This window comes from Choloepus didactylus, chromosome 3 (genome assembly GCF_015220235.1).
Source record: "Choloepus didactylus isolate mChoDid1 chromosome 3, mChoDid1.pri, whole genome shotgun sequence".
Classification (NCBI taxonomy): domain Eukaryota; kingdom Metazoa; phylum Chordata; class Mammalia; order Pilosa; family Megalonychidae; genus Choloepus; species Choloepus didactylus.
In genome coordinates, this window is record NC_051309.1 from 42,050,127 (window position 1) to 42,077,714 (window position 27,588).

At 37.7% G+C, this 27,588-nt stretch overlaps 1 protein-coding gene across 4 annotated transcripts in view; it reads left to right on the forward strand.

Moving 5' to 3' along the window:
• WDR19 (WD repeat domain 19) overlaps window positions 1-27,588 on the forward strand; it is a 180,395-nt gene that overhangs the window by 21,919 nt on the left and 130,888 nt on the right. For all 4 annotated transcript variants that reach the window (XM_037829604.1, XM_037829602.1, XM_037829601.1 and 1 more), the window contains exons 4-9: window positions 8,254-8,379; window positions 17,000-17,115; window positions 21,097-21,212; window positions 24,864-24,944; window positions 26,091-26,203; window positions 26,489-26,662. In XM_037829604.1, the coding sequence (XP_037685532.1) occupies window positions 8,254-8,379; window positions 17,000-17,115; window positions 21,097-21,212; window positions 24,864-24,944; window positions 26,091-26,203; window positions 26,489-26,662 (726 nt within the window). The remainder of the gene's footprint in view (window positions 1-8,253; window positions 8,380-16,999; window positions 17,116-21,096; window positions 21,213-24,863; window positions 24,945-26,090; window positions 26,204-26,488; window positions 26,663-27,588) is intronic.

Genomic DNA, 27,588 nt, shown 5'->3' on the forward strand with positions numbered 1-27,588 from the left:
GTCTCTTTTTTGCTACTTTTGGAACTTGCTCCTTCTCTTCAGTGTTTGACAATCTGACTGGAATGTCACAGAATGGGTTTGTTTGGATTTATTCTGTTTGGAGTTTGTTGGGGGTCTATGATTTGCGTATTCATGTTGTTTAGAAGGGCTGGAAAGTTTTCCCCTACAGTTTCTTTGAATACTCTTCCTAGACCTTTACCGTTCTCTTCCCCTTCTGGAACACCAATGAGTCTTATATTTGTATGCTGCATGTTGTCTGTCATATCCCTGAGATTCATTTTGAATTTTTCGATTTTTTTCTCCATTCTTTTTTTGTACTTTCACTGTCAAGCCTGCACTCTTCCAGTTTGCTTATTCTTTCCTCAGCTTCCTCTAATCTAGTACTGTGTTTATCCAGAATCTTTTAAATTTGATCAACCGTTTCTTTTATTTCCATAAGATCGTCTATTTTTTTTATTTACTCTTTCAGATTCTTCTTTATGCTCTTCTAGGGTCTTCATCACATTCTTTATATCCTTTGCCATGATCTTGTTGTGTGTGATTACTTCTCTGATGAACTGCTCCAAGTACTGTGTCTCCTCTGATTTTTTGATTTGGCTCTTTGGGTTTGGGTTATCCATATCTTTTGGTTTCTTCATTTGCTTTAAAATTTTCTGTTGTTTTCGCCCTTTTGGCATTTTCTTATCTTGATAGGGTTCTTTTAGGATATGCAGGCTTATTAGAACAATTATCTGTAATTTGTCAGAGCTATAGCTTGGTGGAGTGCACTTTCCCTGACTTACCAGCAGATGGCACCCCCAAGCCACCTGTTACCCTCAAGCCAGTTTTCCTAACTTCATCTATGCAGCAAGTAGGGGATCCAGTCAGTACACAGATTTCCATGTGCACTTGGGGCCGCCAGCCTTGAGGGTGGGGGTTGTGCTCTGTGCAGTTATGCAGGGAATACAGCATTAAGACTCAGATCTCCCAGCTGTTTCTAGAGTTTTAAAGCTGTTACATGATTCCAGCCCTTCAGCTCAGATTCCCCAGAGTCCCTCTGTGCTATAGGCCCACAAGTCCCTAGGATTGGTGTAGGACCTTAGAACTTCCGTGTGGGACCCCACCTCTAAGCCGTGTACTCCACAGGCCTCTGCAGAGGAAGACTACGCAATGTCACAGGCGAGTGGAATCCCCAAGGGAAGCTCTCGGCCACGGCGCTGTGCAGGGCTGTTCCCAGCCCGCTGAAAAGATGGCCGTACAGGATGTGGTAACTTCACACTTCTGCGGACCTCCGCCTGCTGCAGCAGGCCAGGTGTGCAAAAGGCTATTGTCCATGCCAGATACGGAGGCAAGTGCCTGGGGCGTGGAAGGCATTCCCCACCACGCTCGACCGTGCGGTTCTCACTGCTGGATCTGCAGCCACTTTTGGGGTTTTTAAACTAACCCATCTCCAAATGCTGATCCTAGTTTTCTCCCCACGGTGGCATGCTGCCGTTTCCCCAGCAGCCTCACTCACTCATTTCCAACCAGTACCTTTTCCAGCCAGTTCAACCTGGAACTGGTATTCTGGAGCACTTTCTGTCTTTTATCTAGTGTTTTTCATGGAGAAGTATTTTGTTCTGTCTCTCCTAATCTGCCATCTTGGATCCTTCCCCCTCTCGTTTTTGAAGGACTGTTTTTCTGGAGAAACCATTTTTGGCTGGCAGTTTTTCTCTTTTAGTACGTTATATATATCATACCACTGCCTTCTCACCTCCGTAATTTCTGATGAGAAATTGGCACTTAGTTTTATTGAGACTCCCCTGTTTGTGAGGAATTGCTTTTCTTGTGCTGCTTTAAGAATTCTCTCTTCATCTTTGGCATTTGACATTCTGATTAATATGTGTTTTGGAGTAAGTCTATTAGGATTTCTCTTGTTTGGAGTGTGTTGCACTTCTTGGACCTCTGTATTTGTGTCTTTCATAAGAGTTGGGAAATTCTAGACCATTATTTCCTCAAATGTTCTATCTGCTCTTTTTCCCTTGTCATCTACTTCTGGGACATTCATGGTACATATGTTTGTGCACTTCCTTTTTTTCACTCAAATCCCTGAGACACTGCTCAGTTTTTTTCTGTTCTTTTCCCTATCTGTTCTTCTAACTGTATGATTACAGTTGTCCTGTCCTGTCTTCTAGTTCACTGATTCTTTATTATACCTGTTCAAATCTGCTATAGTATACCACTAGTGTATTTATTTTTTTATTCAGATTGTTTACATGCCATACAATTATGCAGAGATCCAAAATGTGCAGTCAGTTGCCCCCGGTACCAACATACAGCTGTGCATCCATCACCACAATTAATTTTTTTTCAATTTTTTGAACATCTTCATTACTCCAGAAAAGAAATAAAGACAAAAAAAGGAAACTCAAATCCTCCCATACCCCTAACCACCTCCCCTCCAGTTTTGACTCATAGTATTGGTATAGTACATTTGTTACTGTTCGTGATAGGAATATTAAAATACTACTAACTGTAGTATATAGTTTGCAATAGGTATATTTTTTCCCTATATGCCCCTCTATTACTGACTTCTAATTATAGTGTCCTACATTTGTTCTGGTTGATGAAAGAGATTTCTAATGATGTTTGTACAGTTAATCACAGACAGTGCCCATCACGAGGTTAACTGTTTTATGCATTCCCATCTTTTAACCTCCAGCTTTCCTTCTGGTGACATACATGACTCTGAGCTTCCTCTTTATACCACATTCACGCACCATTCAGCACTCTTAGTTATTCTCACAACATGCTACCGTCACCTCTGTTCATTTGCAGACATTTACGTTTAACCTAGTTGAACATGCTGCTCATAATAAGCAACTGCTCCCCATTCTTTAGCCTCGTTCTATGTACTGGTTACTTATATTTCATGTCTATGAGTTTACATATTATAATTAGTTCATATCAGTGAGACCCTGCAATATTTATCCTTATGTGTCTGTCTTGTTTCACTCAATATAGTGCCCTCAAGTTTTCTTCATCAACCCATTATTTTTAAGGCGGTTTTGTTCACACACCATACATTCCGTCCTAAGTAAATAATCGATGGTTCCCTGTATAGTCACATATTTATGCATTCACCACCCTCACCACTATCTATATAAAGACATCTCCATTTCTTCCACAAAGCAGGAGGAAGAGTCAAAGAAGGTAGAGAGACAAAAGAAAAAGAAAAAAAAGGAGGGGAAAAACCCAAACAAACATGACAGCTAGGAAGCAACAAAAGGAAAGATAGCATTAAACTAAAGTAGAATAAAGAGTCAGAGAACATTACCAATGCCAAGAGTCCCATACCTCTCTCTTATGTCCCCCTCTTATGTGCATTTAGCTCTGGTATATTGCCTTTGTTACATTAAAGGAAGTATAATAAATGTTTCTGTTAATTATAGTCTTTAGTTTTCATTGATTGTATTTTCCCCCAATACCTCTTTATTTTTAACACCTTGCAAGCTGGACATTCATTTGTTCTCCCTCGTGAAAAAACATGTTTGTAAATTTTATCACAGTTGTTGAGCACACTATGTTTCACTCAGTTACACAGTTCCAGTCTTTATCTTTCCTCTTTCCTTCTGATGTCCACATGCTCCTATCCTTCCTCTTTCAACCATATTCATAGTCATTTTTGTTGAGTGCACTTAACATTGCTGTGCTATCATCACCCAAAATTGTGTTCCAAACTTCTCACTCCTTTCTTTTCTTTTCCTGTCAGTCTTTAGTGCTCCCTTTAGTATTTCTTGTTGAACAGGTATCTTGTTCACAGACTGTCATTGTCTGTCAGAGAATATTTTAAACTCTCCCTCATATTTGAATGACAGCTTTGCCAGATATAGGATTCCTGGTTGTTGGTTTTTCTTTTTCAGTATCTTAAATATATCACACCACTTCCTTCTTGCCTTCATGGTTTCTGCTGAGAAATCCGCACAGAGTTTTATCAAGCTTCCTTTGTATGTGATGGATTGCTTTTCTCTTGCTGCTTTCAGGATTCTCTCTTTTTCTTTGATGTTTAATAATCTGATTATTAAGTGTCTTGGCATAGGCCTGTTCAGATCTATTCTGTTTGGGGTATGCCGCACTTCGTGAATCTGTAATTTTATATCTTTTATAAGAGATGGGAAATTTTCATTGATTATTTTCTCTATTATTGCTTTTTCCCCTTTTTCCTTCTCTTCTCCTTCTGGGACACCCATGACATGTACATTCATGCATTTCATGTTGTTATTCAATTCTCTGAAACGTTGCTCATATTTTTCCAACTTTTTCCCTATCTGTTCTTTTGTGTGTAGGCTTTCAGGTGTCTTGTTCTCCAGTTCCTGAGTGTTTTCTTTTGCCTCTTGTTTCCTAATGCCTTTATATGTCTTCATTGTGTCTTTCATCTCTTGTGTTGTGCCTCTCATTTCCATAGATTCTGCCAGTTGTTTTTTCAAACTTTCGTTTCTACCTTATGTATGCCCAGTGTTTTCTGTATAGCCTTCATCTCTTTTGCCATATCTTCCCTAAACTTTTTGAATTGATATAGCATTAGTTGTTTCAATTCCTGTATCTCAGTTGAAGTGTTTCTTCCTTTGGCTGGGCCATAACTTTGTCTGTCTTAGTGTTGGTTGTAGTTTTCTGTTGTCTAGGCATCTGGTTTCCTTGGTTACCCCAGTCAGGTTTTCCCAGACCAGAACAGGCTCGGGTCCCAGAAGGAGGAAATATTCAGTATCCAGTTTCCCTGAGGGTGTGTCTTAGAGGATTGACACACCCTATGAGACCTCAAGCCGTTGTCCTTTTCCTAACTTGCCCAGCAGGTGGCACCTGTCAGTCTGTAGCTCCTGACTGGTGTAAGGAGGTGTGGCCAGTGGCTGTTCTCCCCCAGGCTCTGTGGTCTGGTTCCAAATGGAACATGGGTAGTAGAGTTGTGCACTATCTCTTTCCTCTTAGGGAAGATACACCCCCTAGGGAGTTTTCATTTACATTTAAATTGGTTCTTTGTCTCTCTGACTCTGCTATCTCCACCCTTGTCTGAGTCAGAGTGCTGCGAGCTGAAAATGGCTGAGGCTTTCTCTCCTGAGCTACTCAGGTTGAGAGAGAGAAAAAGGGACAAAAAGCCCCCTTTCAGGGTCAGTCAACAGCCTCCAGTTTCACCCGTCAGCCAGAGATAGCACCTGGTCCTTCCAAGACAGAGAAATCCCCTGGCTCTTCATGGTCATTCATCACTAAAAGCCTCTGTCTGCTTGTTGGGGATTTGCAGCTTGCATTGAGCAGTCCACATTTGCCATTTAAAACCCCAGTGGGAGCTGGACTGAGGTATATTTGCTTGTTCAGAGAGTGCTGCTCTCTATTTCAGCAAGGCTTTGCAATTTGTATTGCCATGGTAGGGAGGGGACTCCTGGCTCGGGTCCACAGTTTTTACTTAGAGAGTTTATGCTGCGATCTCAGGCATTCCTCCCAATCCAGGTTGGTGCATGATGTGTGGACAGTCACAGTTGTCCCCTAGCAGTTATTCCAGATCATTTACTAGTTGTTCCTGGTTGTTTATTTGTTGCTCCGGAGGGACTAACTAACTTCCACTCTTCTCTATGCCTCCATCTTCTTCTACCACCCACTAGTGTATTTTTAATCTCTACTATTATGCCTTTTATCCTCATAATTTCTGTTAAATTCCCTTTTATACATTCAGATTCTTCTTTGTGTTCACATAGTGTCTTCTTAATATCCTTTATATCCTTAAGCATATTTTCCTTCATGTCCATGAATTGATTTAGATTTGTTTGAACATCTTTGATGAGTCATTCCAACTTCTGTGTTTCCTCTGAAGTTTTAATTTGTTTCCTAGGCTTAGCCGTTTCTTCTTGTTTCTTACTACGGCGTGTGATTTTTGCTGATGTCTAGGCATCTGATTATCTTGATGAGTTAACTCTTGTTAACTCTTGTTCCTCTTGTCAAGGATTTTATTGTTGATTGGCTTTGCATTAAAGATCTTTTTTGACTCTTAGTATAACATATTCTAGACTTTTAGAGTAGCCTGTGTTTTACTGTTCACAGTTTCTTAGCTCTTATTCATCTGATTCTTGCCCTGGATATGTGGTGCAATTTTTAAGATTGTACTTTTTATGCAATTGTTTCAACTCCAGGAGAGAGCTTCCTTTTTTCTGTTCCTTCTCTAGGAATCTTGGTCTGTTCTGTTTGATTTTGTGCATACTTTTCTCCCCAGCTCCTATGATTTGTTTACATTCTCTCCATCATTCAGTGCCCCGTTTTCCGTACACTTTTAGTTCTGGGACCTACCCTATTTTACAGCAGTTCAGTTGAAATCCCCCCACTCATTATTTTCTTTTCCTGTGTGGCTTTTCTGCCTCTGGTTTCTTTCCCATTCCGCAGAGCCAGAAAGGTGAGTCACTTTAGAAAAGTGTGTTTTACCTTTAGGTGGTCCAGCTGACTGAAACTGGATTGAGTGAGGGCAGAACAGTTCCCACCAGCATTTCTATCACGGTCTTTCTTTTTTGTCCACCCCGCACCACACCCCTGCACCCCTCCCCCAGCTCTGGGGCCCCTTTGTATGTAGCAATCCTCCACATCTTGGATATCTCCCTGGGTCTCAGCAGACTTAGGTCCCTGTTCCAGCTGTGAGTCACTCTACAGTCTCAGTCCGTGATTGGAGGTTACCCAGGCTGTACTGCCTCTGTGCACTCCCAAGCCGTATGGGACCGAGTGAGGAGGAGGGAAATGGGAACAGACCAGTGTCTGGGAGGGAATTTTCCTACCTGATATTTTTCTGTTTCTTCAATTCTGCGCTTGTGCAGTCTTCCTCCAGACTCTACCATCCTCCAGCATTCTAAGCAAGTGTGATATGCCCTTTTATTCATTACATCTCTGGGGACGCTTTTTCAGGGGATGCCTTATATTGCCTTGTTGATGACATCACTCTGCTACTGTGCTTTTTAAAATCCATGTCTGCTTTCTGTAGTTTTATTGCCACCACCTTTGCAAATCAGGTTGTTTTACTTCTCTCTGCCTTTAACAGCCGTTCCTCCCTCCTGCTCTGCCCCACCCTCCTAATGCCAATTGATATTTCCCATTGCACTCTGAGTTATTGCTTCTAGTTTCTGTATTCTGGGAAACAGGTCAATGTTATAATTATGTCTAAAATAAAACAAGAAGGCACTCAGTGAAAGACTCTTCTTTGAGTGAGTAGTATGAGGTTTATTGCATGATTTCTGTGATATTTGTTTTCATTACACAATGGCCTCATGTCCTTACTTCTTAATTTTTTTGCTGTATTCTTAATAGTTTACCTGACAAAGGATCTCCAGTAAAATGCTGTTACATAGTCAGTCGTTAGTTGGCAGATAATTTCATCAACAATTTGAAAGCTTTCTTTTTCCATATTCCCACAATCTCTTGAGAACATTTTAGAAAATTAAGGTCTCCACCAAATTTTGACAGTTTGAAGAACAGAATAATTGAAGTAATTCCAAACCATCTTAAATGTAAATCAGTGTATGGTTCAGCAAATACACAAGAACAGTGAGTCTCAAAATGAAAGATAGCATCAGAGAAGAAAAGTTCAATCCTCAAGGAACTTTTAAAATTATAATAAACATTTTGGAATAATTGCAAACAGCAACAATCATGTTAAATAGAGTACTTCCTGTTTATAACTGTCATCACCTTAACTGAATCACTCTTATTCTTCCACGAAGATGTAAAATGAAAAGAGTATTTCTTACTCACCACTTCATAATTCAGTTTTTTCATTGTTTTAGAATCCTACACATACTCAGCCTTGATCTGTACTCAATTTATTTAGCTATAACTTCATTTCTTAGCAGTACCATCTTTTTCTCTCTGTAAATTTTTCAAGTAAGATTTCAAATAACCTTTCGAAACTTGATCATACAAACATCTCTTGATTCAAATGTGATTCATTTGTAGAGGTGATCGATGAGTTTGTTTTACCAAAGAGGGGCTTTATGAGTTGAAAAAAATCTAACTAAGCTTTAATTGTATTTAATATAGCACATGAAATTGGCATTAAAAATAGAATTTTAATTTTTTCTATCCCTCCAACAACAAATAATTGATATTATTAACCAAGTGTTAAATAATAAGTTGTGTTTCTCACTTTAAAAAGTTTATGACCTATTTAAAATAGATTGGTCTTGTTATAAGCAAAAATCATAAATAGGTGAATATTTAAGTTTATTTCCTCTACTTTTGAAAAACCTACAATGATGTTTTGGTTTTTTAAAGGAATTGTGTTGCTATGGATTGGGATAAAGATGGAGATATCCTAGCAGTGATTGCTGAGAAGTCTAGTTGCATTTATCTATGGGATGCCAACACAAATAAGACCAGCCAACTAGACAGTGGCATGAGGTAAGAATAACTTTTTTATTTTTCAAATCTTGACTTAGAGACATGGTTTCTTATAGATTTGATGCTAATAATTCTTACTACTTTCCTGCTAAGGATGCAAGGATGAGTTGTTTTCTTATAAAAGAAAAAGCTAATTTCCTTCATTACTGTTACATGTAATCGTTCTACTAAACTGGCTCAATTAGTTAGAATAAAGTTTTTACAATTGTGAAATATGTAAGTAGTTTCTTTTAAAAAGTTGCTTTCAATGGAATAGACTAGAAAGTCCAGAGATGAAGCAAAATGTATATAGGAAACTGGAGATGGTATTAGCTACAGGTGTGGCTGGATCCAGGGGTTCAAATGATACAATCAGGACTGTGTCTTTCTCCTCTTATTTTCTCTATATCAATTTCACTCTAAGTCACATTTTCTTCATGGCTACTGGCAACTCTACTCTTACATCAGTCTTCATAGCAAGTCATCCCAGAGAAAAGAGCATGCCCCATACATTAGCAATGTCCATTCAATTCCTCAAAAAGTCTCTGAATGAGGGAGGCAGGGCCAAGTGATTGACAGTCCTTCCAGCAGAAGAGTGGGGAGCCTCCAAGTGGGAAAATTCCTGGGCACACAGAGTAAGTTACAGAACTCCAATAAAATAGAAACCGTTTGATCATATGGAAAATAAAAACTTATCAGTATTTACAACTGAAAAGTTGCAATTTTGACCTTGGAAAAGTTGCTTACCTTCTCTAAGCCTCAGCTTCATCATCTACATAAAATGAGTACAGTAATAATATCTGCCTTGGTGGCTTCTTGTGGCCACAGGTGGGCAGGAAGAGATTACACACATACCATAAGGTTGGAAGAATAACTGAACCTAGAGGAAACAAGGTGGCCTTGTGGAGCAGGGCCAAATGTAGCCCACCTTATTGCAGTTTCCCTTTATACTCCAAAATGCCTCATGGGGCATGTGGCCACAGGTGATATTTTCTGCCCAAGGAAGTCTTCCTAGATCCGAGAACCTTCATTTATTGCTGTGTTCTTTTATACTTTGGATTTACATCACTTTTCAGGAATAGCTTACACAATCCCTATGCCTCCATTCATGGGGATATTTATAAACGTTAAGTACTGGTTCTTGAAACAAATTCAGCATCAGTGAGGCCACATCTTTACTCAGAAGACAATGTGTAATTAATCCATAGGTGTCTCTCCTGGTATTTCTCTGCCTCCAGCCATCTGTCTCTGTTACCATAGAGTCCATTTCCTCACGTCCTCTTAGGACTGTTGTGATGTTGAAATGGATGTTGTGGCCAGGCACAGAATGAAGACCCTAGTTAAGAGCGTTAGTGTTATTGTAATCACATTGAGGTAAGATTAATAAGAGTGTAGGGGTTTTCTGGTCCCATTTACTGTTGATTTTAACGTTTAATGACTGAAGGACTTTTGTGTAGGCAAATGAACTGCTACTTATTTGTTCTTTATTTAATGGTCAATATCATACTCAGACAGTTAATAAACATAACTGAATATCAGTTTTTTCTAAAATATTTTTACATTGCAAACTTAATTAAATTTCTTTTAAACATTTAAATTCAATTTACAAATTTAATCTGAATGATTCTTTTGAGCACTGCAGACATCTTGAATAGCAGACAAAACATGCACAAATATTATTACAAAGCTTGTTACTACTATACCATTTAAACTGTTGTTGAAAGTACCCATGCATTGAATTCAGTTTTTCATTTTTACTGTATTTGTTTTAATACATTTTTAGGATTATATCAGTACTTATTCTGATACCGCCTTGGACTTAGTGTAGTCATCATTTAGTTTTATAACTAGGATGCAGCAGTCTTTCCAGAGAAAACCCTAGATACAGAATTTGGGTTATTGATTGATTGATTGACTCACTTTTGGTTGGAGCACTGGACATGGTTGCTTCTCCCAATGCAATTGAAACCTGAGCACTAGTCTTTTTTTGTAATTGACCCTCCGTTGTCATATCAGTAAGAATTTTTAAATCCCACACTTTTAACATAGATTTCAGTTTTTTGTAGCCTGGTACATTTGCCCCAAATCATGTGTTTTTTAAGTTTTGCTTGACCAGAGATACTACATGTGATCATTATACCTTGGTTTGATTTATTAGCATTTGTGATGATTGAAGCTATATGTACCCCAGGAAAACAGTTCTTAAATCTAATCCATTCCTGTGGGCGTAAACCCACTGTAAATAGGACCTTTTGGTAAGTCTACTTCAGTTAAGGTGTGACGCACTTCATTCAGGATGGATCTGAATCCTCTTACTGGAGTCCTTTATAAATGATATGAATACAGAGAGAGAGAGAGAGCGCAAGAAGGTGAGAGTGCGTGAGCGAGAGCCACAGAAGCAGGAAGCTGAAGCAACGAAACCTGGAAGAGAAGGGATAGACCAGCAGACACTGCCATGTGCCTTGCCTGTGGCAGGTGACCCTAGCATCACCAGAAGCCAGTCTTGGGGAAGAAAGCATCATCTTAATGGTGCCTTGATTTGGACGTTTTCACAGCCTCAGAATTGTAAGCTTATAAGCTAATAAATTCCCATTGTTAAAGCCAGCATATTTCATGGTACCTGCTTTGAGCGGCAAAGGAAACTAAAACAGATTTTGGTACCAGAAGAGCAAATACCAAAAAATGTGGAAACAGCTTTGGAATTGAGTAATGGGTAGAGGCTGAAAGAATTGTGCAGTGCTTGATAGAAAAGGCCTAGATTGATCTGAAGACACTTCGTAGAAATATGGACATTAAAGGTGCTTCTGATGAGGCCTTAGATGGAAATGATGAATATGTTACTGGAAACTGGAAGAAAGATGATACTTGTTTCAAAGTGCCAGAGAACTTCTCCAAATTGAGTTCTGATGTTGAATGGAAGGCAGAATTTAAGGGCGAAGAGCTTGGATATGTAGCTGAGGACGTTTCCAAGCTAAGTGTGGAAAGTGCAGCCTGGTTTCTCCTTGCGGCTTATAGTAAAATGTGAGAGGAAAGGGATAAGCTGATAACTGAAGTCCTGGGCACAGAGAAACCAGAAACTGAATGTCTGAAAAATTCTGAGCTTCTGGAAATATCGAGTCCCCAGAGAATAGTACTCCATATGAGGGTTCAACTGAACATGGATCCAGTTAGCCATTTCAGTGCAAGTCAGGATTAGAGGTGCAGTCCTACCATCTGATGGTTTGATCCCCTGTGTACTATCTGCAAAACCAACAAGTTTCTTACGAGGTCTGTATGAATGGAACCACTGCCAACCTGGACTAAAATGGACAGAAAAGGGACAGATTAAAGGAAAAATCACCTCAAAGACTGAACCCATGGAAGCTGAGGTCTGGACTGAAGACCGCCTCAGGCCAAGAGAGTGGGCTCATCCATGTGTGTGCAAAGTATGAGACTCACCCAGAGCTTGGGGAGGGTGGGCCTTCCACCCGTTTTTCAGGAAGAGTGCTACCAGTGTTCTCAGAGGGTAGAGACTATCTCTTGGGGATTGCAGAGCATCTGGCTGTCACCCCAGTGTTCTCAGAGAGAAAGCATGGCTGCTGTGTAAGCACTTGGAAAGGATGGAGCTGCCACTCCATCAGGCCCAGAGGACAAAACATCATTTTATAGATAACTCTTAGACCTTGCAATCTAATGGAGTATGCCCTGCTGGGTTTCGGAATTGTTTGAGACCTGTAACCCCTGTATTCCTTTTAGTTTTTCCCTGTGGGAATGGAAATGTTTATATTATGCTTATCCCTCCTTTGTATATTGAAAGCAGATAACTAGTTGTCCAGGTTTCACAGCTTCAGAGACTGAGGGGACTTGTGCCCCAGGACAGACCAAACTTATAACCGACTTTGATGAGACTTTGTACTAAGCAGTTACTGAAATGACTTAAGGCTTTGGGGATATTGTGATGCAATGAATGTACTTTGCATTTAGAAAGAGTATGTCTTTTTGGGGTCCACAGGGTGGAATGTGATGGTTTGAAACTGTATTTACCCTAGAGAAACATATTCTTAAATCTAATCCATTCCTGTGGGTGTGAACCATTGTAAACAGGACCTTTTGATGAGGCTACTTCAGTTAAAGTGAGACCCACCTCATTCAGGATGGATCTTAATCCTATTACTGGAGTTTTTTTTTAATGGAAGGAATGGAGAGAGAGGGGAAGAGGGGTGGGGAGAGAGAGAGAATGTGCACGCGCGTGCGCATGCATGCCACAGAAGCAGGAAGCTGAAAGCAATGAAACCCAGAAGAGGAGGCAGAGACCAGCAGATGCTGCTGCATGCCTTGCCATGTGGCAGAGGAGCCAAGGATCACCAGCAGCCAGTCTTCAGGAAGAAAGCATCGTTTTGATGATACCTTGGCTTGGACATTTTCATGGCCTCAAAAGTATACTCTTGTAAGCTAACAAGATTTCCATCATTAAAGCCAGCACATTTCATGGTATTTTCTTTGAGCAGTTTAGGAAACTAAAACAGCATTATTGGAAACATGTCTGCCTTAGTATGTTATAATCTGTAAGGCCTTTTAGAAGCCTAATCTCCTAGGAGAAGAGGGATGGAGTCTGTTCAGTTAGCCCTTCTTTTGAGTGTATTTAATAACTTTATCTTGAAATACACTAACCCTCTTTCAAGTTGGTTGTTGTCATTGTTAGTGCTGATACACTCTATAATACTTTTATTATATATGACTATTGCTGATCAGACCCTCCTGTTTTTGTTATACAGCTCCTTTTTTTCTGGTACAATTTAGCTCACTCACAATATTTCTATTCACCTTTTCTAAGAACCAAAGACCAAGATAGGATTAAATATGTAAGATTTATTATGGGAAATGCCCGTGAGAGAAAGTAGGGAGGGAAGAGGAAGAGGTTAGAAGAGCCATTAAACTGAGATAACAGGTCTGATCCTTGTGAAGGAGAGAGGGCTGGAAGAAAGGTTGGGGAGAAACATGTTAGACTATAGCACAGCTCTGAAAAAGTTCAGATAGGCCAATGAGGAGTCTTTTAGCCAAAGTCACTTATCACAGGAGTTCTGCGTCTCTCAGGAATGGGCCTACATAGTCATTGTCACATTGACACACAGTCATTGTCTTGGATCAGCCCAGCACAATTAAGTTCTTGGATTCCAGAGCCTAGCAGCTGGGGCCCTTGGTCAGTTATACTCTTGCAATCAGAGATCTGAGATACACATTCTCATGGCTGCCACCCCATCTTAAAAAGCTGAGAAAAATGCATATTGATCGTTTATGCAACACATATTTAATAGAAGAACCTAGCACCATGGTGTATTAATATTCCTTTAATTACTACAGTTAAGTAAATTTGGAAATCATATATTTGATAAAGGTTTAATATACAGAGTAGGTAAAGAACTCCTACAACTCAACAACAAAAAGGTAATCAATCCAATTAAAAACTGGGCAAAAGACTTGAAAAGACAGTTCTCCAAAGAAGATATACCAATGCCTGTAAGCATACGTAAAGATGCTCAACATCATTAGGCATTAGGGAAATGCAAATCAAAACCATAGTGGGACACTACTTTACATCCAGTAGGATGGATATTATTTTAAAAACAGAAGATAAGTGTTAGTTAGGATGTAGAGAAATCGAAACTCTCATGCTTTGCTGATTGGAATGTAAAATGGTATAGCCACTGTGGAAATCAGTTACTCAAAATCTTAAACATAGCATTACCATATGACCTAGTAATTCCACTCTTAAGTATATACCCCCAAAGAATTGAAAGCACAGACTCAATAAGATACTTGTAGTCTAGTGTTGATTTCATAGCAGTATTATTCACAATAGCCAAAAGGTAGAAACAGCCCAAATGTCCATCAGCAGATGAATGGATAAACAAAATGTGGAATATACACAGAATAGAATATTATTCAGTGTATAAAGAAATGAAGTTCTGATACATGTCACAACATAAGTGAACCTTGAAGACATCTTATTGAGTGGAACGAGCCAGACCCAAGATGACAAATATTATATTATCTTGCTTATATGAAATACCTAGAAGAGGCAAATTTCTAGGGACATACAGTAAATTATAGGTTACCAGGGGCTGAGGAGAGTTATTACTTAATGGATGCAGAGTTTCTGTTTGAAGTGTTGAAAAAGTTGGGGTAATGGATATTGGTGATAGTGGCACAATATTGTGAATGTAATTAATACAACTGAACTGTATACTTGAAAATAGTTAAAATGAGAAATTTTGAGTTGTACATACATTACTACAATAAAAAGTTAAAAAAAAGTTCTGATGCATGCTACAACATGGATGAACCTTGATATCCTGTAAAGTGAAATAAGCCAGACACAAAAGGACAAATATTGTATGATCTAACTTATATGAAATACCTAAAATATGCAAATTCATAGAGTCAGAAAAATCTCTATGATAAGGAGTTTCTGTTTTGGATGAAAAAGTTTTAGTAATGGAAAGTGGTGATGATAGCACCACATTATTAAACTAATTAATGTCACTGAATTGTACACTTAAAAATGGTTAAAATGGCAAAGTTTCTATTAAATATATATTGCTACAATAGAAAGTAAGCATTTTATTCCTGTTTCATTGCAACTCTTTTCATATACTTTATATTAATTTTTCTCTTCTGGGTATCTTCATGGTTTTATGATCTGTCACAAACTCAACTTGATTCATTTAAATATATTATTTTTAATGCTCAAAATCTCCTAACTAGCCATAGGAAGACCCTTTAAGCTTATTTTTTTGTCCTTTCATCATTGCCCTCAATATTCTTAAAAATAGCCTTGCCCCTCTCTCTCTGGCTAAGCCAACTTGAAAGGTGAAATCACTGCCCTCCCCCCTACGTGGGATCAGACACCCAGGGGAGTGAATCCCCCTGGCAACGTGGAATACGACTCCCAGGGAGAAATGTAGACCTGGCATCGTGGGACGGAGAACATCTTCTTGACCAAAAGGGGGATGTGAAAGGAAATGAAATAAGCTTCAGTAGCAGAGAGATTCCAAAAGGAGCCGAGAGGTCACTCTGGTGGGCACTCTTACGCACACTTTAGACAACCCTTTTTAGGTTCTAAAGAATTGGGGTAGCTGGTGGTGGATACCTGAAACTATCAACCTACAACCCAGAACCCATGCATCTCGAAGACAGTTGTATAGAAATGTAGCTTATGAGGGGTGACAGTGGGATTGGGAAAGCCATAAGGACCACACTCCACTTTGTCTAGTTTATGGATGGATGAGTAGAAAAATAGGGGAAGGAAACAAACAGACAAAGGTACCCAGTGTTCTTTTTTACTTCAATTGTTCTTTTTCACTCTAATTATTATTCTTGTTATTTTTGTGTGTGTGCTAATGAAGGTGTCAGGGATTGATTTAGGTGATGAATGTACAACTATGTAATGGTACTGTGAACAATCGAAAGTACGATTTGTTTTGTATGACTGCGTGGTATGTGAATATATCTCAATAAAATGAAGATTAAAAAAAAAATAAACAGGCAAAAAACACACACAAAAAAAATAGCCTTGCTTTCTGAAAATAGTAGCATGGTCTTTCTGTGGTTCTCAAAGTTTGGCTGCATCCGAGTCTGCTGAAGGACTTGTTAAAACAACAGGTTGCTGGGATTCACCTCTACAGTTTTGATTCAGTAGGTCTGGGTGGGCTTGAGAATTAGCAGGTCTAAGAAATTCTAGGTGATGCTGGTACTGCTGGTCCTGGGGTCACATTAGGAGAACTTTTTTTGTAGAGTCATTGTGATTTCTTTCCCCAGTACATGGAATGAACTCCATCCAGGGAATCCTGATTTTCTTTAGTAAGGAAATTGTATAAAGACTGTAATCTGGAGTCCTAGAATGCATGTCAGAACTGGTGGTAGGCAAAGTGGTCTCTACCTGCTTTTGGCTACTCTTAATAGTGACAGAGTTTGGAAAGATAGTGTCCTTTTTAAAGTTGTGAATTCCAATGATTTTTCCAATTTAATACGTCATGTTATTGGAACCTGCTTTTTAAGAGCATGAGGCTTCATTTTCCATTAAGATTTTTCACCACATTTAGTTACAACTGTTATTAGTAGACAAAATAATAACTTACTGTATATTAAGGATCATCTCATGAAATTTGAGGTTCCATCATGACTGAATTGAAATCTCTACTCATTTTGCAGTTGTATTTTTTAAAATTTTTATATATTTTTTTATTAGAGAAGTTGTGGGTTTACAGAAAAATCATGCAGAACATATAGCATTTCCATATATCCTTCCCATTATTAATACTTTGCATTAGCTTCGTACCTTTGTTACAATTGGTGAAAGAATATTACTATAATAGTACTATTAACTATAGTCCATAGTTGACAATAGGGTTTACTGTTTGTGTTGTATAAATGTTTTTTTTTTCAGTTACATTTCTATTTTAAGTCTGATTGATCCTAAAATAATCTTACAGATTGTCCAAAATGTCTTTAGCACTTAGTCTTTTGTCCTAGAGCACTGAGTTGTAATTTTATACTTCAGCTTCTAAGCAGATTTTAAAATTCCTTACAAAGTACTCTTTAAAAAGACTATTTAGAGGTTATGTTTGTGAATTATTTAGTAATTTACATCTTAATGTTACAGGGATCAAATGTCTTTCCTTCTTTGGTCAAAAATCGGAAGTTTTCTGGCTGTTGGAACTGTTAAAGGAAATTTGCTTATTTATAATCGCCAGACATCTCGAAAGATTCCTGTCCTTGGTAGGTTACAGCTGGAAACATTGCTAATATTTGAGATGCTTTACATAAATGTCAATTTTACTGCCTCAGATTTCCCTCATGCTGCAAAGGAAATTTTGTAGTATTTGAGACACTTCTGGTCCAGTGTTAACACCCGTCTTCACTAGCAGATCCCTCTTCACTGCTTACTAAGAATTCCCCGGGGTACATAGTTTGCACTAACGTCTGCCTTGTAGTAACAGTACATTAATGGCATGGCTTTCATCTGTCCCTCTCTCACCCAGATGCCTCTGGACATGGATTAGCTCGTAATCGTATCAACACATTTGGTGACTGCTTGGACAGGATAAATCCAGATTCCTCATTCTGACCATTTACTCTCTCTCCAAAAACCAATTTGATCTAGGTGTGGATTATGAATTATACTCTCCTCAGGATATATGGCTGTGTTCTGTTCCTTGTTTGATCTTCTTGGTTCAGTCTCTCTGATTCTCCCACTTTGTGGTCTCTGGGCTTTTGCCAACTTAATACCCAAGAAGAAAGAGTAATGATCCTTTAAATCATTGTAACACCTTGTGGGACTAGTGGACTTAATTACATCCAGGTGGACAGAAAAAAACATAATTTACCATCATCTCCCAACTCACTTATATTTTTCACAGATATCTTTAGGCCTTCATTAGAAAGCTATTTTTCCCTCAGCTGGCACTTTTGATTGCATCATCTTGCTATTTGTTTTAGATTATGAAAGTTTACAGAGGTGGTTTTTGGAATCATTTGCTGAATCATTTCCTCAAGTCATATTCTATTGTATCATATAGTTTTAAATGTACATATCGTTTTAAATGTACCTATTATAAATTTATCTGTAACCATATCATTTGAGGGCTTAATAAATTTTTAACAAAGTTAAATTTTTAACAAAGTTTGCACATTTTTAATGAAGGGTACTGGTTTTGCTTTACTAAGTAGTGCAGTGAATTTTTATTTTTAATCTCTGTTCCCAATTTTGGAGTTGAGAGGGTCATTGGTAATAAATGTAAGATGTACATTAAAAAAAAAAAAAGGGAATTAAATGAGATAATGGCACCTACAGAGTACTCAGAGAAAGTGTCTTTCCATTAAGGACACTTAATCATTTAAAATTGTTTTTACATATATGTATATCCTTAGTGTAAGTATTAATTTTTAATGCTACAGTTAAACAGTAATGTCATTGATCCATTTGAATACTTAAAAACAAAAATTTTCTAAGTTACGTAAATCAGCTTTTCACAATATGAATTAATGTGTCTATTTGACTTCAATAGACATTTTCTGCATCCCATTTCATCTGCAGGTATACTCTACCAGCTAACTTATAAGCCTCAGAAAATTTGACATTTGAAGTATAAGAAAGTAATTTGTTAGAGCGTGATTATTTATGTACCAGGTTTTTATCATAAATACATAATGTTATATATGATCTTTGCATTTAATATAAATGCTGATTCTACTTATAGTCTTTTTTATTTACTGTTTCAAATGGCCTGAATAGATTCAGGTTATTCACATATCTTAGGTCATTTAGCTAAATACATAATTGCCTCTCTCAGTTTTGGTTGTGATTTGTGGCTTGGCTTTTTTGCCTCTTAAATAACTAAGACCAAGCGATTCCACCTCTGTTAGCAGCGTCATGGCAGCATGATATGTCAGTGCTTTACAGTAATTGAATGTCTGTTACCTTATTCCATGTTGTGCTGAATATTTCCTTGAATGAGACTATATGCAGGCAGTTCTTATTTGGTATTGTTCTGATATGCACGAATTTCAGTTAACATGGTTTAATTAAGTAACATCTCCCCCAAGAACACTGTTCAAATTTCACTTACCACAGTATATTAACTGTGAGTTAATCTTAGTTAAATAAGTCAATATAGGTAAAGTGCCCAGAACAGTGTTAAGTAGGCACACAATGTGCATTAATTATTATTATTATTGATGTTAAGACTAACCTGAGTTCTGAGCACTGGAAGAGCCTTGAGGTGTATAGAAAGAGGAGGAAATGACTGGATTCTTGGGTCTAGGAAGATGCTTGTTTTTGTCATATTTCTACCTCTCTTTGTATACTCATTTTTCCTTCCTAGTGCCTATCTCTTAGTGCACTCAGTTCTGATGTACCACCGAAGTCCTGTAATGTGCCATTAGCAAAATCTCCTTTATCCCTGTCTCTACTCAGAATGTTCCCTTCACTTTTGTGCTCTAGTCTCCTTATTTGAAATACCATCTATATCCTGACAACTCCTAAATTTATATCTCTAATCCAGAAAATTCTCTTCCAAACTACACTCAAACATCCAATGGCTTACTAACCATCTTCAATCAGAGGTCTAGTGAACACTTCAGGTTTAACATGTCCAAAACCCTCTACACCCACAGCTTTTCCTCTATTGATGATATTCATCCTTGCAGATCTTCAGGCTAAACCTTAGCATCACCCTTAACTCTTTTCTTTCTTATTCCCTCCATTTCTAATTTGTCAGAAAATCTTGTTGGCTCTACCTTCAAGTATCTCTAGAATTCAGCATTTCTCACCACTTCTGCTACCACTGTGATGTGGGCCTCAAACATATCCCACCTGAATTTCTGCAATCTTCCTTAATGGTCTCCCTGCTTCAACTCTTGCCCAACTATAGAATATTCTCAACTCAGAGGTCAGAATAAGCCTTTTAAAAAGTGAAATCATGCCACTCTTCCACTCAGCACTCTCAAATGGCTCTCCATCTTACCCAGATGTCCTCATGATGTTCAACCAAGCCCTCTATGATCTGGGCCCTACAGACTCTCTAACATCAACTCATACTCTTCTCTCCTTATTTCTGCTCCTGCCACACTGTCCTCCTTGCTGATCCTCTAACATACCAAGCACACTCTTGCCTCAGGATTTCTTCACTTTATAAGTATTTATTAAGTACCTAATTTTTGCATAGGTACAGTATTAGGTCCTATGGTACTAAAAAGAATAAAGTGAATTTAGGCTCAGCTCTCAAAGCAGCTAAAAGAGCTAATACTTACATAGCACTTACTATGTGCCTGGCACTTGACTAAATATTTTAACTCATTTAGTCTTTAACCCTATAAGATAGATCCTTTATTTTCCCCATTTTATGGATAAGGCAACTAAGGAATAGAAAGGTTAAATAACTTACCCAATAAGTGGTGTAGCCAAGGTTCAAATTTAAGCATTCTGGCTCGTGAATCTACTTAGTCATTTTGCATCTCATTGTCAGGATTAACCGTGGGACTCTTGAGGGTTTATCTATCCCAAGACCATCACAAATGTCCATGAAGCCTATGATTTCCCTCCAAAAAATGTAGTTTTTGCACTGACCGGAATGCTCAATGAAAAAGCTTCCTTATACTGAGTGGTCATCTAGTATCACTCACTAACTAAGTGACACAATTCTTAACATAAGTCTTGCAAGGCTGCATTTATATTTGCACCTCAGTATTACAAATTATTATATGCCTTTAATTATATATGAATAATCAAAATTATGAATGTTTTATATATATATATATATATATATATATATATATATATATATATATATGTATATATGCAAAGGATATACTGCACCATGGAGCTGAATATAGTAAATATAACTTCAGTGCTTTGGGATTTGCTTCTCTTAAGACAGTAATGTTATAAGCTTGGTTATATGGTGAACAAATGAAACTTGTCTAGGAGCAGAATTTTTTCTTGTTTATGTTAGGACCTGTGTTCATATCCACACAAAAAGTTGAAAAACAGCATTTATGTACCTTTATCTTGATAATAAACTGTTTCAAGTAAGGTTGCTTGGACACCAACTGCTTTGTGAGATTTTAAATTCCTTGTCTGCTTAATTCCATGGCATATTACCTAAACTTTCATATTGACATCACAAATTTTAATTTTTTTTTTTTTTTTTTTTTTTTTGAGAAATCCATGTGTCCGTATAAAAATCATCTCTTTTTCAGGAAAACATACCAAGAAAATCACATGTGGATGTTGGAATGCAGAAAACCTGCTTGCATTAGGTGGTGAAGATAAAATGATTACAGTTAGTAATCAGGAAGGTGACACAATAAGACAGGTAATACAGTAATGTCTCTTTGGTCTGATACATTCAAGTTTTTCCCTAAAATAAACAGTTTGTGTGTCAGACTAGTCTATAAAATATTAAAATCTCTATGTGAGATACGTGTGCAGTACCTTCATATTCTAAACATCAAAAGTTTTTCTCTTTATTCATTACAACATTTTTCTTTAATATGTATACTTTGCTCTCATGTCTTGATTGAAATATTTCCATTTGGCTAGTATTAGCATGGATTATCAGCTCAGTGTTTATAGTCAGACAGTAGATTTGTGAAATGTCTTATTTTTTATGTTTGCATTTATCATTTATAATATATATTGCATTTAAAAATAACATGTAACATTTATACCATAAATGTTAGTAAATGGTGGATCCTGGTCTCCAGAGTCAGATCTGCCTGATTCTAAGACCCATACCTTTAACCAATTTGTTAAATTGCTTCCAAACTAATACTAATTAAATTAAATTTAATTTTAGAATTAAATTTTACTACTCTTCAAATTTCCTAAAATTGATTGTATCTTCATACTACCTCTTTAAGATTTGTATTGCCAATATCTGTATAATCTCATCAATGGAAAAATTTCACTATAGAGAACTTGGCTTGTGGTTTAGTTGATAGAGCAATATTGACTAACACCTTCTTTGAACACTTGCTAGGTGCTTGGCACTATGGTGTATACTATAGAAGGAATGTGAAATATAGCCCTGTATCAGTTATTTATTGCTACACAAATTACCCCAAAACTTAGCTACGTAAAACAATAAACATTTATTATTTCATCGTTTTTGTGGGCGAAGAATCCAGGGGCAGCTTAGCTGGGCCCCTCTGCCTTAAGATCTCTCACTAGGATATAGTTATGTTGTTGGCCAGGGCTCTGGTCTCATCTGAGGGCTTGACTGAGGGGAAAATCTGCTCATGTGTTTGTTGCCAGAATTCACTTCCTTAAAGCTGTGGGACTGAGAGCCTCAATTCCTCTCTGTCTATTGACTGAAAGCCTCCTTCTGTTCCTTGCCACTTGGACCTCTCCATAGTTTAGCTCCCAACAAGGCAGCTGATGAGAGAGCAAGAGTGGGCAGTCAAGACTTAAGCCACAGTCTCTTTGTAACCTGATCTTAGAGTCACTTTTGCCATATTCTCTTCTTTAGGAGTAAGTCACTAGGTCAAGCCCACACTCAAGGAGGCAGGGTTGGGAATAATACAAACGTATGAATACTAGGAGGTGGGGATCATTGGGGGTCATTGTAGAGTCTGCCTACCAAGGGCTCCTACTCTGAAGAAGGCAAAACTAATCATTATAAAACAGCACATGGCTTCATGTGATTACCAGATTTTGTGGTACAGCTTAAAAGTCTTGTAGCATTCGGGAGATGGGGGAGATCAGTGAAAGTTGGTGGTGAATCTGTAGAAGAAAAAAGGCAATCTGAATTTGTCAGGTTATTGGCTAAGCTGTTATAACAGAGAGACCCAAAATTACAGGAGCTCTAAGATGATAGTTTTGGGTTTTTTTCTCTTTCCCTTTCTCTGTTATGTAACAGAGAGGTAGGCAAGTCGTCCAGGACAAGTAGGCACCTCTGTCTGCTTCACAAGGTTATCCAGAGGTTCCTTCCATCTTATTGCTCTGCCATTTTCTAGGGTGCTCTGCCCTCATCTGCACCACATCTGCATTTCAGCCCCAGGAAGACAGAAAGAAAAGAAATGGAATGCAAAAAAATTCATTAAGGACCTAGTCTGGAAGTTCATATCTCATTGGCTAGAACTTAGTCATATGGTCTCGCCAAGGAAGCTGCAAATCTATAGTCTACCTGTGTGACCCTGGCTGCTAAAACTTGTTTTAGCAAATACTATGTGACAGTAAGCAGATTCTGTCATCTCTTCAAGCAGAACTGAATGAAAAAGATAAGAGGAAAAAATAATCATAGCTTGTTCATGGCTTGTTCAAGATCAGCCTGACTGAAGCTATGAGCTTTGATTGAAAACTCATAGGCAATAAGGCTGAAGAAAATGGTTCCAGTATCTGGAAAGCTTTGTATGTTAGGCAGAAGTAAGCCACTCGACCCTGTGAGCAGAACTGTGGCATGATTGTTAAGGAAGATTAATCTGACAGTGTAGAAAGTAGTTTTCTATGACATAATTTCTAGAACCCTTATAATTTTGATCACTCTGATTTAGATGCACTTTAAAATTACAGTGATAGATTTATAGTGCAAATATTACACTCCCCTCCTGTGTCCACATCAGACATCACTAATAGATTTTGGAGGTTTTTCCCCCCCATTGAATCAAAATATGGCCTGAGAATTTTTTCCACATAGCAGCCCGGGAAGCTTCTACCATTAGTCATTATTTACAAATAAGATAGCTTGCCCATTTCTAGTCCCTAAGTGTGCTTCCAGAATTAGAATACTGATAACTTGTCATGTGGTAAGCAGAGCACACATTGTAAATATTGCTTCATTTGGAATTTCTCTCAATTACTTCTCAGATCTTTTCTTTGACTTTAGTATTCTGTAAATCACTACAGTGTTACCTGATATGGATTTATTTATTTTTGTCCTGCTCAGGATTTGTCCTGCTTCCTGAATGTGAAGATTGTTATCTTTCATCAATTCTGGAAAATTCTTAATCATTATATCTTTGAATCATACATCTTTCCCTCTCTGTTTTGTCCTTCTGGAGCTTCTCTTAGACAAGTATTAGGCATTCTGGTGTCTCTGAATCTCTCTTTCATAGTTTCTAGCTTTTTGTTACTCTGTGCAACCTTCTGGAAAATTTCCTCCGATCTGTTCCTTCTTCAACTCTTTCCAATCTTCTGTCTTTCCCATTGAGTTTATTTTTTATTTTAATGACTATTTTTTATTTTTAGAAAGAATCTTCTCATTATTTAAAAAATTTACCTGAGCTATTTTTCAGTCTTCTCATATTTATGAACCCTTTTATGTCTTTAGTCATTTCAGAAGTATTCATTTTATGATTTCTATCTGATAATTTTATTGTTTTTAGCTCTTGAGGTATGATTCTTGTTATGTCTGCTTATTCTTGCTCTTAATGCACTGTTTATGAATTTTGAAATTTTGAATTGTGAGCTCATCTTCAGCAGGATTTATCTGTGGAAATTGTTTGCAGCCTCAGAAGAGGCTTTGGATTTGTTTTTGCCAAATACTGCAGGGGTATTAAAAAAACTGGACCCTGTACTCTTTTGTATTATAATTTCTCACCTTGGGAGTTCCCAGACCATCCAAAGTATAAATCTGAACCCAAACCAGAATGAGGATAGGAGAGCAGGTCTTTTGATTACAAATTCTTAGAAGAAAGCTTTGTTTGTTTTTTTCTGGCCCAAAGCCCAGGCCAAGACAGATGTGCTTCCTAATTCTCCTTTATCCAGGTGCTCTGGATAGCTGCAGCATCAGTTTCTGCCCACCACTGTTGTTTTCAGTTTGATCTTTGCTGAATTTTTGATCTGGGAATTTCTGTTACTTTCTTTAAAGTGTATCTGTCCATTTAATAACATATGTGTTCTATTTCATCCAGAATTTCTAGATGTTTGTAACAGTAGGATTTTCAGGCAGTTTGCCAGTTTTATTAATATTCAGAATGAATTTGAGTGTTGGGTTGGTTTGCAGCCATATTTTTAACCCTTGCAGACTCCAGTGAGATCGGATCCTAGTGATATGCAATTTTCCATGATGAAGACTGATGACCGAACCTCTGCTACTGAAAGCACAGTAAGAATTCTAAATCAAAGCCCTGCCCAAATCACTTCAATAATTTTGTAGAATATACTCTTCCTGTTACACAATGGCTCAGAATCTGTAGTGATAAATTATGGCCCACCACTTATTAAGCCAGTGTAGGGCCCAGTCTCTCAACTAAAAGTTGTTTTTGTGTTGCTGCTAACCAATAGGGTATCACAGCAAATGAGGGCAGTTTCTGCAGATGGTGTTACTCCTCTCATTTTTGTGGTAGTACCTTTAAGAACAGAAATACTGATTTGTAGATGATTTTTTATCTTTACTCTATCAGATGTGATCTCGCAGATATGATGACCAGAGCTCTGGAAGTTATAGTTTTATTTCTTTAATACTTAAATGCATTTTCCCTGCCTCATTTTTACATTATGAAATGGAGATGATTTTCTCAATCCACATGAATATAGTTAATGATATAATATTTATTTCCTAAAAAAAAATCCCATATTACTTTAATGGCGTCTTACAATTGATAGCCTCTTAGAATCAAAGAAATATATCAAAGTGTTTCTTTTTTTTAATGTATCCATAACCCTTAATGAGTTCATATAAACAATACCCTCTTTCTCTCCTCAGCACAATCACACCCTCCACTGAGAATTACAGTTAAATATTGACTTGTGTGGGTAGCACAGGTACACTAGTTTAGCTACACTGACCAGAGACCTGCTGGTTATCTGTGAAAACAGCGATATTAAAATCCAAGCTTGATAATCCACGGAGTATTGACCTGTAATCCCAGAAAGGGCTCTTAGAATGGAATAATCTTTGTACTCTAAATATTAGTCGAATTGCAGTGGACCTATGTCAGACTTACATTGCTGTATTGCACATTACTCTAATGAGAACTATAAAGAGTTTTAAAAAATTATTCCACAAAGTTATTTTAGTATATTTCAAAAGGTATATTGGAGCTCTGTAAAGTCAAGGACGCTTGCCAGAATATATTAGTAAAATGCATTTTCTGAGTTGGTCACATTGTTGTCTTGTTAATTATAGCAGTTAATGCATCTATATTTAGCTTGTTTTCATAAATTAGGTGCAACTATGTGGATTTGCTTATTAGTCTTTTCATGAAGTACTAAGTAATTTATTTTACTATCTCTTATTCTTTTCTGGCAGATTAGTGTGGTAGTTGGCAAGAAAACTTTGTTTCTTTTTAATCTGAATGAACCAGATAGCCCAATTGATCTAGAATTTCAGCAGCGCTATGGCACCATCATCTGCTATAGTTGGTATGTATGAAAGATTCATTATAGAAAGACATCTATGTATTTTCCCTTACTAATTATAAAAATTAATTTTTGTCTATAGCATTCAATCCTATATATAATATTTTTAGGGTTTTTGACTATGATTTAGTATGAAAAACTACCTAGCATACTGTCTGGCAGATAGCAGGCCCCTTTTAATAAATTCTGTTATATAATTCCTTTGTTTTAAGGTGCTTGCTAATTTATGATAATTCATTAATGATAGTTAATCTCCCTTTTTTCTGTATCGTTGCCTTTTTGCAATAGGTATGGTGATGGCTACATCATGATTGGTTTTTCACGTGGAATATTTGTGGTCATTTCTACTCATATTCGAGAGATTGGTCAAGAAATATTTCAGGCTCGAGACCATAAAGATAATCTAACCAGTATTGCTATATCACAGACTCTTAACAAAGCTGCAACATGTGGAGATAACTGGTAAGTTATATTCACATATTCATGGGAAAGCTTATGAAGGGAATATTAGAGATTCAACAAGATTTTGATAGCCATTATGAATTTGGCACAACCATACTTACTTGAACTCTTGGAATATGTTTGCAAATGAAAATTTCTGAGACTCCTTCACACCTACCTTTAACACTCAGGGAAAAAGCCTAAAATGGAGTTTGCTTGAAAATCAATCTTAAAAATAAAATAGGCAGTTGAGTAACACTGGAGTAAGCCACTTCACCCTGTCTCTCCTACTGAACACGGCTATAAAACCTGAACACAATACATGGAGCAGCTATTTAAGGACTCTGGAAAGTAAATAGTAGCAGGCAGATTGGAAAAGAAGAGCAGAATTAGAAGTACCACTGAACCAGCAGTGAGTCTCTCATTTGTTTTCCAGTCTCTCTCAGCCTGGGCTAAGGCAGCCCCAAACCCAGAAGTAGGTATCAGGGCTCAGACAGAGCACTAGGAGAAGCTCTATAGTTCTGGGTCAGATTATGGGAAAGCGACTCCTGACCTTCAGAGAGTGGAGCTGAAATCCCTAATTATCGTTTTTGTTTCCTTTGTTCTCTCGTGCCCCAGCCACCAAGTAATCTCACAACAGAAGTGGCAGCAAGGACCTACAGGCACCTAAAACTCTGAGGGAAGATAATCTACCTCTCTGGGTGAAAGAGTTACGGTCCTAAGAAGGGAAAATCCCAGTTGCTTATTTTTCTCTCTTTCCTACTGCTGCTTGGCCCCAGGTACAGACACAGTCATGGAAAGCATGAGGCAGAGCAGGTAGCTAGAGCTCCAGCTTTCTTGCTGGAAGACCAAAACAGGGGACTCCCATGGAATTAAAAAGAGAGAGAGTAAAGAGCTCAGGAAAGCAATCCCATGGAGATATTTATAAATTTCTAGGTTTACTCCCA